This window comes from Nothoprocta perdicaria, unplaced genomic scaffold (assembly GCF_003342845.1).
Source record: "Nothoprocta perdicaria isolate Ctin4 unplaced genomic scaffold, notPer1 scaffold_238, whole genome shotgun sequence".
NCBI lineage: Eukaryota > Metazoa > Chordata > Aves > Tinamiformes > Tinamidae > Nothoprocta > Nothoprocta perdicaria.
In genome coordinates, this window is record NW_020455464.1 from 35,322 (window position 1) to 51,431 (window position 16,110).

At 37.6% G+C, this 16,110-nt stretch overlaps 1 protein-coding gene across 1 annotated transcript in view; it reads left to right on the forward strand.

Moving 5' to 3' along the window:
- The first annotated feature begins 2,336 nt into the window (after window positions 1-2,336).
- Window positions 2,337-16,110, forward strand: part of SLC1A1 (solute carrier family 1 member 1) — a 33,298-nt gene continuing 19,524 nt past the window's right edge. The window contains exon 1 of the mRNA XM_026039698.1: window positions 2,337-2,472. Within this exon, the coding sequence (XP_025895483.1) occupies window positions 2,346-2,472 (127 nt within the window). The 5' untranslated portion in view covers window positions 2,337-2,345. The remainder of the gene's footprint in view (window positions 2,473-16,110) is intronic.

Genomic DNA, 16,110 nt, shown 5'->3' on the forward strand with positions numbered 1-16,110 from the left:
CACATTTGGTTTAGCCACTAGATTAAAAGTAGAAGTTTTCATGTGTCTTCCATCTCTGATTAAGTGCATTTACATAATATTGTGAATATTCTCAAAGCCATTAAGATTCAGGGCATTGCAAGGAGGCTAACCTGTTAACTGGCASAGATGACAAACTATCAGATATCTTCTTTGTTGCTTAGAACAGCTTTTTTTTTTCCATGTTGTTAACAATAAAGACTAGACAGGAGTTTATAATTTGCCCCTCTATTCCTTCATCTTGTTCTTCAATTGCAGAAAAGATGATTCATTATCTTTTTGTGCTGTGAGACCTTAGAGAGAGATTCTATTAAAGTAGCTTAGTTATTTACATTTCATTTCGTCTAACACCCACATACAGGGTAATACAAACCACAGCACAAGTGAATGTTTTTGGAGGATTTTTGAAGAAAATCATTCTTTTCTGGAAGAGAAGATGTGAGTTTTTTCTCTAGGACAGAATTGGATAAAGGATTCCCATCTAYTCCCTTCAGTATCCAAGTACAAACTTGCTATGTTTGGATTTGTCTAATTTTCTTGAAGCTGCTGGTGCTGTCTGCCCCCACAACATGGGTCAATTAGAATAAGGAGCTGTCTCGTTAAGCCCATTTAATTAAACTGTACAGTGGCTTCTTGGGCACTCTCTCTGTTGTATGTGTTTTCACTGGATATCCCTTTGCAGAGTCTGGCTTATCTGCCCTGTGCACCAACCAAAATAAAACTTGAAGGGAAGAGGAGATTCTGATTTAAGCTCCAATAGCRTTCCTGGGACCCCAAGTGTTTACATGAGCCAATGAGGCTGATAAAGCAGAGTGGAATCACCTTTATGTGCTGTTGTAACAATTCTGCTGCAATACACACCGAAATGTAGAGGGATGTATATAATTCCATTAATTCCAGGGAAGTTATTAATGTGAATAAGATCTTACATCACCTTGTGAGTAATGAAAGGCCCTAAATACTCTTACCTCTCATTGAATGTAGTAAGAATCATAGAATCCTTAAAGTTGGAAAGGACCTTTAGAGATCATCTAGTCCAACCCCCTTGCTCACACAGGGTCACCTAGAGCAYRTGGCACASGGCYGCGTCCAAGCGGGTTTTRAAGATCTCCAAAGAAGGAGACTCCACAACCTCYCTGGGCAGCCTGTTCCAGKGCTYTGTCACCCTCACTGTCAASAARYKTTYYCTCAAGTTCCTGTGGAACTTYTGGTGCCTCAGCTTGTGGCCGTTTCCTCTAGTCCTATCMCTGYCCACCMCTGAAAAGAGGCCGCYCCCTCCTCCTCACTGCCTCCCTTGAGGTATTTATASACRCTGATCAGGTYCCCCCTCAGCCTCCTCTTCTCCAGGCTGAACAGRCCCAGCTCTCTCAGCCTTTGCTCACAGGGCAGATGTTCCAGGSCYCTGATCATCCTGGTAGCCCTGCRCTGGACTCTCTCCAGCAGCTCCACATCCCTCTTGTMCTGGGGAGCCCAGAACTGGACACRGTCTCCAGMTGTGGCCTCACCAGGGCTGWGTAGAGGGGGACGATCACCTCCCTCGACCTGCTGGAGACGCTYTTCTTAATGCACCCCAGGGTCCCATTGGACTCTCTAAATAATAAGGACCAGATTTCTTGTACCAATGATTTCCATTCCACAGGAATCATCTGTGAAATTAAAGAAGATTATCTTTTGGCCTGAAATTTATTTTCTGATTTGTCTAGGTAGCCAGAACCATTTGCTAATTTAAACCAAAGATAAGAGAAAGTAGAAAGGTGCCTTGTAGCGCAGTTAGATTGCTTATTATACAGATAGTCCAGTACTCTGTGCATAAAGTGCAATAATATAAGTGAGAAATATGCAGAAATGTGTTTTTAATGATGAAATTTCTGGAAATTAATAAATGAATTTAGTGGTTGCTATTCTACTTATTTTTCTTACTTTGTAAGAGTGGCAATTACTGAATGTAGTGATATTGATCTTATATATTTACCTATGTCTGTATGCCAGTATCTATATAGGGACATATATTTTACCCAATACAGATTATCCAAAATACTTGTATGACATCATTACTTGTTTTTGACAGGACTGATAATCAGAGGATTAAAACAGAATTTTCCCCTAAAGATGCACCAAAAGAAGTCCTCCCAATTCAAAAAAACATATRTTGTGCTTTATTGTTACTACCATCAATGCATAATAGAGAAAAGACATGCCCAAAGGGCATGAGCTATTTTTGTTTTATTGATCTTCTATTTTTCTTCACTGTTCCCCATGTCTCATAAATGACAACTGAGTACCTAAGTATATCATATTTTATGTGTTTTGCAGGTATTGGAGTTGGTATGCTGGTACGGGAATACGGCAGTCTCTCTAACCTGGATAAGTTCTACTTTGCTTTTCCTGGGGAGCTGCTGATGAGAATGCTCAAACTCATCATTCTGCCATTAATCATATCGAGCATGATCACAGGTATGCTTGGAAGTGCTGTTGTTCACTGATAGGGATAGCATTGAAATTTGTCTTTACTTCCTAATAGAAATCACGTTTAAAAATCTCTTATGGAATTCTTTAATAAAAGAATAAATTGCATATATTTAAGATTCCATACATTTAGCTTTTCTATGTAAAACAATGCATCCAAAAAGCTGTAGGATAAAGAAAAAATCCATCTATGAGCCTCTCTTTCTGTGTGATCTGTTTGGTTCAAAGGAGGGTTTTCTTGGAAGTGCGAGTGGGTAGAATGCATAACCAAGGATGGGGTCATGGAAAGTGGAGCAAAACTCCCCCCTTTTGGCAGAAGCCAGGAAGCCATTGGCTGGTCTCCCCAACTTGGCATTTGCGTCCAGTCCTTCTAGTAGGAGAGATCCGAGAAGATTTGCAGGAGCACACCCAAAGTGAAATGAAGGAACTGGCTGTCAAATAGACTTTCTTAAAGTAAAGAAAACAGAACAAACTGTCTTTGTTCAGAGAAGGAGAGTTTATTTGCTTTCTACAGAATGTCACCTGAGCGCCACTTTACRAAGTTTCTATTTTGCAACTACGTTCATGTCAATGTGCTTGTTAATGGTTGGGTAGTCATGGAAAAATATCAGATATTTCACTACAGAAGAGAACTTTTTGTGATTAGAAAATGAAAGGGGAATTGTGAGTATGCTTTGAAAGTACTTTGATGGAAAATAGGACACAGAAGATAAATTTTCAGACTCCTTGAATTTTATGGCAAAGATACCACTAATGTCAGTAGTGCATCCAAAAATTGACCTTTAATAAGAAGAGCATTAGTGGGACAACAATAATGGAAGGGTAGCAGTCAGCTGATGACAGTATTAAAATGGACTGGCAAAATAGGCAGAGAGCTAGATTTGTCACTAGGAAGGTAGTGGCAAATAGGAAAACATATTTTCCTATTAGGTTTTAGGAAAGTAAAAAACCTGCAAGAGGSGGGGTGAGTAATGGCAGTAAAAGGTAGTCAAGACCTCTGCCCAGAGGACTAAAGGGAGATGAAATGGTCTGCTGATCACTAGTATGTAAAGGAGAAAAGAGCAGAGAGAGGAATAAAAGGGCTTGATGTTTTGCTTAATGGAGAGCACAAGGTTGTTTCTTATGTAGAGAAGGAGACAAGACAGACAGCAAAGGAAAACAGCTCTATTTTTATCRTACTTAAGTCTGTGACAGGAGACCCAGGAAAAGCTGTCAAGAGAAGATTATTCTGTTTTTCTTTTCAAACAAGCTTTGATTTGTAGTTTGGGGCTGTGTCTTTAGAAATAAATGATATAATCAGGATAGTTATGCAGGCTTCCTAAAAGCYAAATGAATTATTTATGAAGTATTTCTCTGACTAGCACTTCGAAAAAGAAAAAAAGTATAGTACTGTTAAAAACCTCTTATGATGCTATTTAATATTTCACATTTGAAGTACGCATAAACTGTACTTAGTAACAGTAGTTACAAATGAGCTTAGAATTAAGAACCAGCAAGAGTTAAATTTATTATATAAAGAAATAATTGTATGAAAAACAGATACTTTACTTCTGACATTGGCATATCCCATTTATATAGTGGAGCTTTTTCTTCCTACACATTCATATTAGGTTTTTAGGCAAGAAAAAGAAAAGCAAACAGTTCTCAATAAAGAAGCTAATAGCATATGTTGAGCTGTGTTCCTCCTGCAGACAAAAGCATGCTGAACTGTGTGGCATCCAAGTGAACTGGGCATGTCTGTGTGTGATGGCTGATTATATTGCTTGCAATTTTTCCCCTGCACTCTTCTCCCCTGAACCCGATGTTCTTCTGGACATTGATGAGATATTTTGCCTTCAGTTAAAGAAATGTGGAAATAACATGGGAACATGCATGGGAAATGTAAATTTAGGCTGAATAAATAGGCCTATTTATAATTGTAAATCACATAGTCTTTTTCTTTGCAGCTCTGAATTTAAGTACAAAAGCAAAACYGACATTTTCAAGAAATACTGTGGGGCGGAGCAAGGATGGGAATAAAAATTTRAAGGATGATCCAGAATATGTCTTGAGATGTGTATGTATAAACGAGACAGCCCTGCACTCTTAGTGGCAAAGAAACCTCTTACATTCTGAACATTCTCTGGAACGAGACACAAAAGCATTTTCCTTGAAAAAAAAATATGACAGGGGCTTCAGAAAAAAAAAAATAGCTGGAAAAAGTAGTACTCTCTTTTCCRATAACCTCATCCTTATTGACTGAATATAAGACCATGGGACACACCACAGCCTGCATTCTGGACATCCTTTGTGGTGCCAGATGCATTCTCAGTACATCCACCTCTTTAGGACATTTTAGATTAGGATATTATGCAGACAGGAGGATGCCAGTATTTTGATGCCTATAGGGTTTATGTCTGACAGTCTGGGTTACCACACCAGACATTTAGGGTTCCACGAATGTAATCACGTTACTGCGTGACCATCTTTTGGGTTGCAAACAGTGGGATGCCATGTAGTTCCCTGTGAGGGCAGGGTAAACCTTAAGTTATGTTAATAGGCTTTTGCTGCAGGCTAAGAATGCACTCAAGAGACAATTGCAGTGATTCGTTTGGTTAGTATTTTTAACCAAACGATGTGTCCATAGGAACATAGTTACATAAATCAAGACCATAGCAAAGCCTATGACAKTAAGAATCCCTCCTTCATGAAATTTGAGGATTTTCTGCAGAATATAAAGTATTGGTAATTCTAACCTGTTGTAGGATTCGTGCTAGAGAAAAACTTTTTTTTTTGTCTATTTTGAATTTAAAGAAGCAAAATTCTCCCTCTTGCAGTTAAATAGAGGACTTTGCAGCAAATGTTTTTCCTTTGCAAACCTATTTTTTCAGACAATAAAAAAGGAGGGCATTATTTGCCTACTTATGTTACAAACAATACAGGTAAAAATGTGGAATCTTTCCTCCCACCTGCCTGGAAGCTGAAATGGAGCCTAATAAAAAACTAATGTAAATGCTAAGCTTTTTTTTTTAATAAAGAATAGAATCGTTATTAGATTATTTAACAGAGCGCTTTGGGGACAGAATAAACTTGAGTATTTCTGTGTTCTTTTAAATTATTCTTTGTCTACCTCAGAGAACTGCTTGTAATTGTAATCTTCTCACCATTATTTTAATGGATGTCAGATGTAAATTTAATTTACTGTGACCCATGAGCCACTACTGACAATTTGTCCCAAAATATCTTGCTCTTCTGAGATTTCCATCTCTCCAACTAGTTAATAATCCAATAATGTCTCATTTGTGTGAAGAAATTCTTTGTATTTTCTATTTCCTGCTGTAATGGCATGGGAAAATTGAAAATGAAAATTGAAAATCTACAGTGTTATTCAAGATGATTCTCATCCTTTAAAGGATTGTATCTGCACTGATTGTTATGTTACAAATCCTATATACAGTTCTTGGGAGTATTTTCCAAAAAAAAAAAAAAATGATTTGGTGAATATAAAAAAAAACACAAATTATTTTCAGCTTCCTGGTAGGAGGGAAGATTTAGGGAAAAATGTCCTGAGTACTTACAGGGAACTGAGAGGCTTAAGTTTGGTTGTTCTGGAGTATTTAAAAGCCTACAAAATGTCCTTTAAAGTTGTGGCAACTCTCAGATCGAATTGCAATGAGAAAATGAAAATTTTCTAGAGTTGTGCAGAGTGTCTCAACACATATCTGCATACAGAATAGACTAGTCTCCTTCCAGCACTTTAATCTTCATTCTCTGTAGAGTGAAATTCTCGATATGGTAGTTCCAGTGGGAAAACAGAGTAAAATTATGTGCAGAACTGCTTATGACTAGATTGCAGCTGGACTTGGGCTGGAAATATATGTCCAGTTTTCTAGGCTGTTGTGTGCCTGTGCTTGGACTTCCATTCTCTAGGCTGTACAAACTTTGCTGCCCAGCCTGGAGCTGTGTAGTCAATACAGGAGTCCTGTGTTCTTGCACCTAAGTCCMGTGCCAGTATCCAGAGTTAGGATTTTAGCCTGCTCCCCCAGCCCTACAGGTAATCCTAAGAATCTGTGGCTTTGCTTCCCACCTCTTTTCACCACTTTTCTAAGCAAGCCAGAGGTTTTTCAGTCTGCCTTTCCCACTCATTTCCAGCAATGCACCATGATGTAGAGCTCTTTCTGTAGGGCTGTCTCGTTTTCTGTCAGTAACATCTCTTGTGAGATGGAATCACTTCTGATCACTTCTGTAGCAAGACAGTTCTGGTGGCGATAAGCAATTCTGCTATAAATACCAGAAATGTCAGCTGTCTAGTGATTGTGTTATATTTTCTGCTTCCTGCTTTGGTTTCAAAGATGCAACATGCAATTCAATGAGTGCATGCCTGAGATCTTTGTATTGATGAAATGCTTTTATCAGTTATCCAACACTTTGATTTTAATTTCTGGCAACATCTTCTCCTTCATCTTTTATATTTTTCCTCAGTGAAACTTTATCTTAATAACCAATAAAGTTAAAAGATCTCTCACTCTCCTTGCCCTTTTCCATTCTCTATTATCAGCTCTGAAGAGGCTTAAACAGTGAATGCAAGTTTCTTGGCTCACAGACTTGTATAAGGTCACCTGTGGAGAAAGCTAAAAATCTTGGAGGCCTGAGGCAATTGATGTCCTATTTATACATCACACAGAGATGGCCTCAGAAATACTGAATAAAACAATATCTCTTTAACTCTCAGGAGAAATAAACTCTCCTGCAGGCTGTTTTGATTGTCTGCAGTACAGTAAGAAGCATCCCATTCCTCTTTTTATTCCAGTACCAAATACCCAATCTCTTGTTGTATTTGCATTCCTCATTCCTAGTACAAAAATGATTACCTCAGATCTGGCTTATTCTACTTGACAATGACCAGCTACAACTGTGTGGGTGAGAAAGGTGGCCCAGTGAAGTACCTAGCAGTGTTCCCGAATGCAGAAACCATAGCTTAACCTGTGGAGTTCATTGATCTGTTGCTGATAGAAGGAGATTTTGAACAGATTGTTTGTTCTTGTTCATTGCTCAAAATTGAAGAGTCTGTTTCCTACCTTGGTTCATATTTGTGAAGTTGTTAGTTTGTTTTATCATAATGCCATTGAGTTTGGTAAGGAAAATGGGAGAGAGAAAGCTGGAATAGATTAGAAAATTCAAAGTAGAATATCAAACAGACCGCTCTTAGTCCTCATGTTTAAAACTGAAGTCATTAGAATTGAAATTTAAACAATTTCTTTTTTGTCCTCTCTATTAGTAACTAATGTTAAGGCACATAGTTAATTGTGCAGAGGCCATAGACCTGCTTGCACTGTTAATGATGAAAAAGACAGTATCACTGTCTGTGACACACTAACCAATGTCTCTGGTTAAACCCTGAATGCAAAATTCACATTGACCATATCTACAAATCTGATTTTATCTTTCTAATGAGAGTAAATTCTGATCACTTTCACTAAAAAATCCCAGTTATCCTTTTAGTTTATACGTTAARGACCTGTTCTGGTGTATCAGCCGCTATTGCTCAAGGCCAGTGGACCTCAAGGCCAGTATGGGTGCTATTTTCAGTCACAGGTTATGTTCCTAATGGAGGCGTGAGAATTTTTCCTCTCACATCATTTCAGTTCTCACTTTTGTACTTTCTCCGTTTCACTGTCTCTTCAGATAATCACAGTTGTCAGAGCAGAGTAAACACGGATTTCTTGTAAAAATCTGCAGATTTAAAATTTGTGGCTACATACACCCATAAATATTCACTTCTTCCTCATATCCTATGAAGGATCATAGGAAATGAATTGGTGGCAGAACTGCACTTTGTTTTTCATAAGTGCAAGACTTCCAGATCTTCCTAATTACTTTTGCTTTAGTATCACCCATCCCTGGAGTGCCAGCTGCCTCAGCAGTTCCCTTTCCTGCAAGTTGAAGAAACACAGCTGTCAAGAGATGCTSAGGTTTAGAGGCATCATTTGCAGTCTTTGTTCATCAGTAGCAGCATACAGAATTCCAGCCTTGGAGAAGCCCTGATCTAGCTTGAGTGTCCCTAGAGTATCTCCTGAGATATATGTGTGGTGTCTAGTAGCTTGTCTGTGTCTGGAGAAAGTCTGAGAAAGACAATCATTGTRTTATATTACTAAAGTAATTATCTAGGCTCAGGGAATTCACCTTGTCCCTTGGTACTATGTACATTGTGCAAAGGGCAAAGATACTACGCTGCTGCTGTGAGTTTTTCCTAGAGGGATACTAAAGGATACTGGAGGCCCAGTATACTCCAGTATGCACAGCAGCTAAGGCAGGGAGGAATGCAGAGTCATGGGCTGCTAACAGGCAAGGTTTTGTGCCCGTCCCSTTCAAATTATTCCTGTCTTAATCATCTACTCCTTTCCCGTCAATATTAGTTGACCTTATGCAACTGAGACAGTCCTTACATTATTTAGGGTTTTAAATTGCAGTAATAAAACTTAGAAGTACACTGCTGGTTCACAGAGCATGCCCCTTCAAGGGCAGTGAGCCCTAGTGCAGCAGACTGATCTGTGGCATCAGCAGTCACTGCCCGTGTGAAGTCCAGTAGTAACTATGCCAGCTGCCCAGAGTGCAGCACAGCAGTATGTTAGCAAACTGACACGTTGGGGTCAGAATATTTTATGGATGTCTTGCCTCAGCTATTGTCTTTTCTAGCAATTTTATCACATTAAGTGCCATAGATTGTTCATCTCCCTTTTTTYCCCCTCCATTTCTGTCTCATATTTAGAAAGAGATCATAATATCTCAATTTTTAGAGCCCYTAATCATACTGGGCAACACCTTTTAGCATTTAGGATATTCTTTATAACAATTATTGCTGGTCTGTTTCTGTGTTTTATCAGTGGCTTTCCAAAGCTAGAATGTGTTAGAATTCTTATTTTGCTAATCTAGTGAATTAAAGAACAGTGAAATGTTAATAGACATGAAAGCTTCTAACTGACAGAAGAGGAATGGAAGAATTCTGTAACACACATTAAAGACAGAGTATGAAGACCAATAATATTCAATGAGTAACTGCATAGCACAACATCTTTGAGGCTTCCATTTGACTTAGCCGCTTCATCATTTGATCTCGTCAGCCACCATCTGGATCAGAATGCCCTTTTAATGGGACTCAAGTTTGTTGAGAGTGATGGACAGGGAGTATCAGATACCAGCATCTGTGTCCCATGTGTCGGTTGAATGCTGATGTCTTAAATCCCTTATACAGGCAGTATTTGAGTAGATGTCTCTGAGCTATTTATTTGGTCTGCACAGCCTCTGTAACTTGTAGGGCACATGGTACCACATTGCCTAAAGAGTCCCGCAGCACAGATACAAAGACAAAAGATGTTCTCTGCAGTCCTCAGAAGGAAGACATCATCAGTTTTACTTAACCTCATTTATAAATTTATGATTCAAGGAGAACATGGAGAAGGTTGTCATGCCTTTAGAGTAAAATGAGAGTATACTTGTACTGCAAGGTCATTCCAACACGAAGGGTTGGAAAAAAAAAATAGCTCAGAGTCAGAAATGGAAAGAGGGAAAAGTGCCACACAGGTCAACGGCAGCTTCACTGAAATATGTGCTCTAAATTCACCGGTGTTACGGTGATTCCCACTGCAACTATTATTATTTTAAGTTTATGTCAGCAAGACATTGACTAAAAARAGCGTAGCATGGGAAATACTGGCCCAAGGGCAAAAGGAGTGAGGAGAGCTGGCTTCAGCACTCCTTTCCTTTGAGAGCTTTGAGAGGGACATTTTTTCGCTCAGGATAGAACAGGTATTTGGCAGGACTGGTGAAGTCAGGTTGTTGCGCTGGTGAAGCCAGCCAACAAAATGAATCTAGCCACATCACCAAGAGTATGGATAGATGAAAAAAAAAATCAGGTTAGCTGGTATATTTAATTATCTCTGTCTTAGGGCAAGTGATTTCAACATAAGTCCTTGTTCAGGAAGAATTACTGTGGATTGCTAATTCACAAAGAAGATTGCCATGCAATCCGGACACAGAGGTCTCTTGAGACCTGACTTCATCTTTATGAATTTTCCCAAATTCCCAGAACGAGAGAAATGAACCTTCTTTTCTTGCTGTGTGAAGGAACAATTATCAAATAATAACATGGAAATAGGATGGAATCTAATAATGCATATATCAAATGCCTTCTTTTAAATTTGTGTTTCTATTTCATAGAATGTGAGGTTTTTCTTGGTGCTAAGTAGAGCTGGTAGTAGCTCATGGAGGAGGAATGCAAATTTGGAATCTCTTAGCCAMGTGAAGAAACAAGAAAATATGCAATAAGCTTCCTACAGAAGTCAATACTTGAGCTAGAATTTGGAATCTAGTTCTTAAAGCAAAATTCTTCTGTCATTTCTGAAATATAGGCCAAATATGGTTTGTACTAGCAATCGTTCCCACTGTGAGAAGAGGAAGACAACTAATTGAAAATGATCATGCAGCTTTAAGCATAGAGCATTTAAGAAGGATGACAAGTTATGGCTTGATCACATGTTCTGTGATGATCACAGAATTAAGTGAGGTAAGGGACAATCTTAAAATGCATCTTGTGATACAGTTAGGACCAGTTGAAATTTTGATGCTAATGCCCCATGGTTCCTTTAAAAGAATTAAAAGAATTGCCTACTGACTTGCTCAGAATGCTTTTAAAGATTCTCCTCTTTTTCTCCTTTCATACCTCTGTTACAAGGTTCTTTAAACATCGTTTAAATGGGTTTGATGATGGTGAATGTTGCAGTATCATTTCTGTGACTTAGTGCGTGTAGCAAAATGCCRAAGCTTAGAGGGTCATAGGAGAGGAGAAGGGAGAGGGATGGTGTTAAAAACTTGGAAACATGAGAGGATGGAAATTGTTTAATGATTCCTGATTCCTCTAGCTGCTGCAGAAATTTCTCAGATAAAGCAGTAAGGCTGAAGCAATTTGGAGCAGTTTTTGAACTGCATTTTATTCTTAGTCAGATCCTTAATCACAGAACAATAGGTATAAAAGCCACACCATTCTCTTCAGGAACTTTTGTTGCTATATGATATTGTTACAACAATGGGACAGATCCTGGAATTCCAAAGAGAGTTCTCCTAAGGGAATTGTGCAGCTCCATGTGTGCCTGGAAATGTAAATACCAGGAGGAGGTCATGATGTGGCTTGCAGTCGCCTGTATATGAGTAGCTCCTTAGCCAGATGATTTCCCCAGCACTGTGTCACATTTGATCAGAAGAGCCTGCTGCCTGTGCTGGGAGCTGCTCAGGCAACCGTCTTTGTGCAGAGAGATTTTATGTCTCGATCATCAAGAGCAGCATTATTGGCAAAGGAGTTAAACAGCGCAGCCTTTAGTTGGTCATATTTAATAAGTAATTTGCTGTGCAGATTAAGTGAGGTGGTGTAAGGAGCGGATCCTGTCAGCTACCACTGATGTTGATTCCTTCTGGCCTCATTAGAAACCCTGAGAATACCTGAGAATTACTGCAGAAATGCATTGGTGATGACTTCCAGCATTTGTGGAATGGGTTCCATCCATTAAATATGTGAAAATACATAATTCTTGCTGCTGGGTAGGGACTATTACAGCGCCAGGTTATAGATATAAATTCTTAAAATCCTTGGGAAAAAAAGAAAAGAAAAATTGAATTCTTGTGCTAGGTTATGACAACTATAATGACAGCTCCTAAGGGTTATACCTTAGGGAGACAGTAGATAAGATGATAATCACTGGAAATGAGAAGAGCCCTGTCATTATTTCCATTTCTTAACTCTAATTCACCCCAAGATCTCCCAGAACCACAGGTTCAACAAAGCGTAGTGAACTGGAATGGCAGTATTATGCCTAGTGCCCAAACTCTGCAAACATTTGTGCATTTCACATAGCCATCCAGAGTGAACACAGAGCACTGTAATACCATCTTGTGCAGAGAGCAGTTTTGTTGGCTTGATTGGTAAGCATGCTTGGCACTGATTTACCTGTTTCTGTTTAAATAGTTATTCAAACTCCACACATTTTGGAGAAAAAATCTCCRTAATTCATGGATCCCACAGTCACAGTTTTTCACTCTTGTCGATATATCTGTTACAGAGCAAATGCTCTGCCCTAGCCTGTGAAGATCTCTCTAACCTTAGTAATTTTTCTGTGATCATAGCAATGGCAGTCAATAATTTGGCTGTCACATCTTCATATACTACCTCTGCACTCTACAAATGTGTAGTTTTATGACAGATTTTACTATGAATTTCCAAATGTTGATGCTAGCATAAAATTTCTGTTCTATATTGGAAATGTAGGTCACTCCATCAAGCAGGACGCAGATAGGAGGAGTTGTAGGAGGAAGGGATAACAAGCTTTCAACATCTTTGAAAATTTCATTAAGGCACTGTATGGGGTTTCCTCTCTTACCTTATATTCTTCTTCCAAATCAACAAATAAAATGAAAAGAGGAATTATTAATGACTTCTTGATGTGTTTGCCTGCCTATGTAGGTTGCTACTGAGGAAATGTCTTCAACTATTAATCAGAGCTGAGGGAGAATACCAGGTTCAGAGGAGGATAAAAGTGCTTTATAATATCTAAAAATGCTTTAGAACATCCAGACACAGAATAATTTCACYTCATGAGAGTTTCAGTTTTGTCCAATAATTAAATACTACCAAACTCAAGCAACTAGCTTCTGTCTCTTTCACACTGTATTAACTGCTAAGATTTTTGACATTTTTATAACCACTAAAGAGATATACAGGTTGAATAGCTCTGTCTCTTCTTAGCACTTGGCCTCAGCCATGCCCAAAGACAAAACATGCCACATTTAATTACAGGAGCCATGAAAGGTATGTGCCTTATTGAGTTTGTAATTGACACGCACAAGTTCTGTAGAACGTTCCCCTTTTCTAGAGTCAGGAGAGAAAGAGGACAGGAATTCACAGTCTTCCCATTAGAAAGCATGGAGTAAAAGACATTATTGAGGTATTTGGTCTCAGATATTTTCTCTCACTTCACAGGATAGGTTCTCCATGTCTCACCTCATGTTGGCCAACCTGCCCTACGTCTCATAATTGTGAAATAGTTTCTTGGAGGTGTTTTATCTAGACTATTCTACCTACTTAAACAAATAAAGCTAACAAAAAAGTTACTGTAATTTTAAGAAGTCTGGGAACACAAATAGTCAAATTTCAGGGACAATTTGGAAATTACAGATAAGACTGCTTTATCTTTCAACCATATAAATTTGCTTGAATAATCTCCCTGGTTCTGACACCTGCAGAGTTTTTGGTTGTTTAGTTTCTGTTACTTGTAACATTAAGCTTTATTTTTAGAACATTAACCTTCATTTTTAAAGGCTTTAAGTAAAGCTGAACAGCTTTCTGAAAGGGAAGTATTGAAATTGAAAATCTTTTTATATTCACTAACAAAATTTCCTATAGACTGACCTAGGTGTAGCAAGAAAGGTTGAGTCTGTCAGTAGTTAGATGGAGGCATTCCAGTATTTAGCAAGGGGCAGAGSTTTGTTTTCAGTAGCAGAGAGAGCACAATAAAAACTAATTTTTTTTTTTTTGCATTAGGACATTAAAAACAGCTTTTTGAAGCAGCATTAAAATTAAAAAAAAAACTTTTTTGTTACCTATTTTTTCACAGAAAGCACAAAAACCTGAATTCCTCATTCTGAAAGAATCTTTGAGCAGTCATCACTATTTGATGATATATATTTTAGTGATATTTTAAACCTTTGTGGCAACCTTTCCAGCAGTTTGTGAACTTTAGCTTCATTGAGAAATACTTTCTGTTCCTCTGTGATACCTAAAATAATGAAAACAAATAACTGAGATCCTATCAGGAAAAAAACAGCTATGTAAATATTTGCATTCAAAGAAGCAGCAATCTTACATTATGYTAGCCTGACACTTTCCCCAACTCTCTTAGGACCTGAAAGAATAATTCATATGTCAGTCAGTGTCTACTAATGAAAATTTCAGGAGTGATTGTTCCATATTTTTGTCTCGTTTTGTTTAAACCAGAATATTCCTGTGAATAAAGTAGCTTTCTACAATAGAAGGTAGCAAAACAGGTCTAAAAAGGTACAGCAAAATAAGATTGTGAAGGAAATTCTAGAGATACTTGAAAGATTCCAGATTATCTACAYTATCGCCCAATCTTACTAGGATACTTTCAACCAAGGAAACAGTGTTTCTAAAGAAAAAGTCATGGAAGCAATATATCCTTTCTTTTGCTTTAGCAACATGTGTTCCAAATGTAAAAGTCAGTTTGAATGCAACACAGGAAGAAAACAATAATTTCTAATCTTGTGCCAAAATTCAGTTTTGCTTTTTTTTTTTTTTTTTTTTTGGGGGGGGGGGGGATGTGTGTGTGTGTTTTACAACATTCTGGTCTTTTTTGTTTATTTGTTGTTTATTTCTAAAGAGGAAATCCTCTAGTTGTAATGCTAAAATGTCAGCTATGAAAATAAAGGAAAGCTAAATTAACAATATCATTTAAAAGGTTCAACTATAAAAAATTCACATACATAGAAAAGAAAAAAAAAAGAAAGAGAAAGAAAGCTCTTGTAGTGTAGGTAATAGCTGACTTTTACTTTCTTTCCTAAAACTTAAAATGAGAGGTACACRTATCTTAACCACATGTAGGTATCTCTTCAGATCTCTTCAGATTCCTATACCATTTTCTTTCCTGTTGTATTTTGGTGCTTTTTAATAGTCATGATTAATATGACTAAATAATAATAATATATTACCTATTCTTCCATCCTTTCCATAAGAAAATGTGCATATTCAGTGCAGAATGTCATATTTGTTGAGTTTGAGGTCCTGGGACAAGAAAGAGAAGATGGGGAGATTTTATTGCACTGTTTCCTTATTTTATTCTTTAACAAGAGCATATTTTACAAGGTAGAAAAGACAGGGCAAAAAGAGAAAAACTAAGCAAAGAAAAAAACTAAGCAAAGAGTGGGAGATTGTGACAAAAAAGCATGGAGGTCAAATTGCAGAAAACTAGCAATTTATTAGAAATTTGTCCCCRGGTGTTGAAGCCTTGAGACTCTTATTGAGTAAAATATCATTAATAAAGAGGTGGCTATATTTATAGATTTTAAGACCAATTCATGGCCTCTATATACTATATGTATATTCTTCTCCTATACTATGTACTCTCCCCAAAGCTTTGCTAAATACACAGAATTAAATTCCTGCTCCAGTGAGTATGGGTGAATCAGAACACTGCTCACGGAAGATCTTAAAGAACTAATCTGAGATTTTAAAATGCCTAGGGGTGGAAAAGCCTCCTTAGATTTTCTACAATACACCTACAGATAGACTTTATCTGCTCAAATATATTTTTTAAATGTTGTTAAAAATTTGTATATTAAGAAGTGAGAGAAAGACTAAATAAACATAAAAGTTTAGGAGCAAATCAGGGTAGATGAACAAGATTTGTTATACTATTTTGTGATCTTATATTTTATTTAAAATTGTTCACATTTTCAGTTTTGAACAGCATATGTACTGTCTTAGTTCGAGAAATTAATAAGTTTGAGAAATATTTTATTTCATAAAGCCTCCATGAACTCTTGCAGTTATTCCCACAGGAGCTATAATACCATGGTGTTATTTCA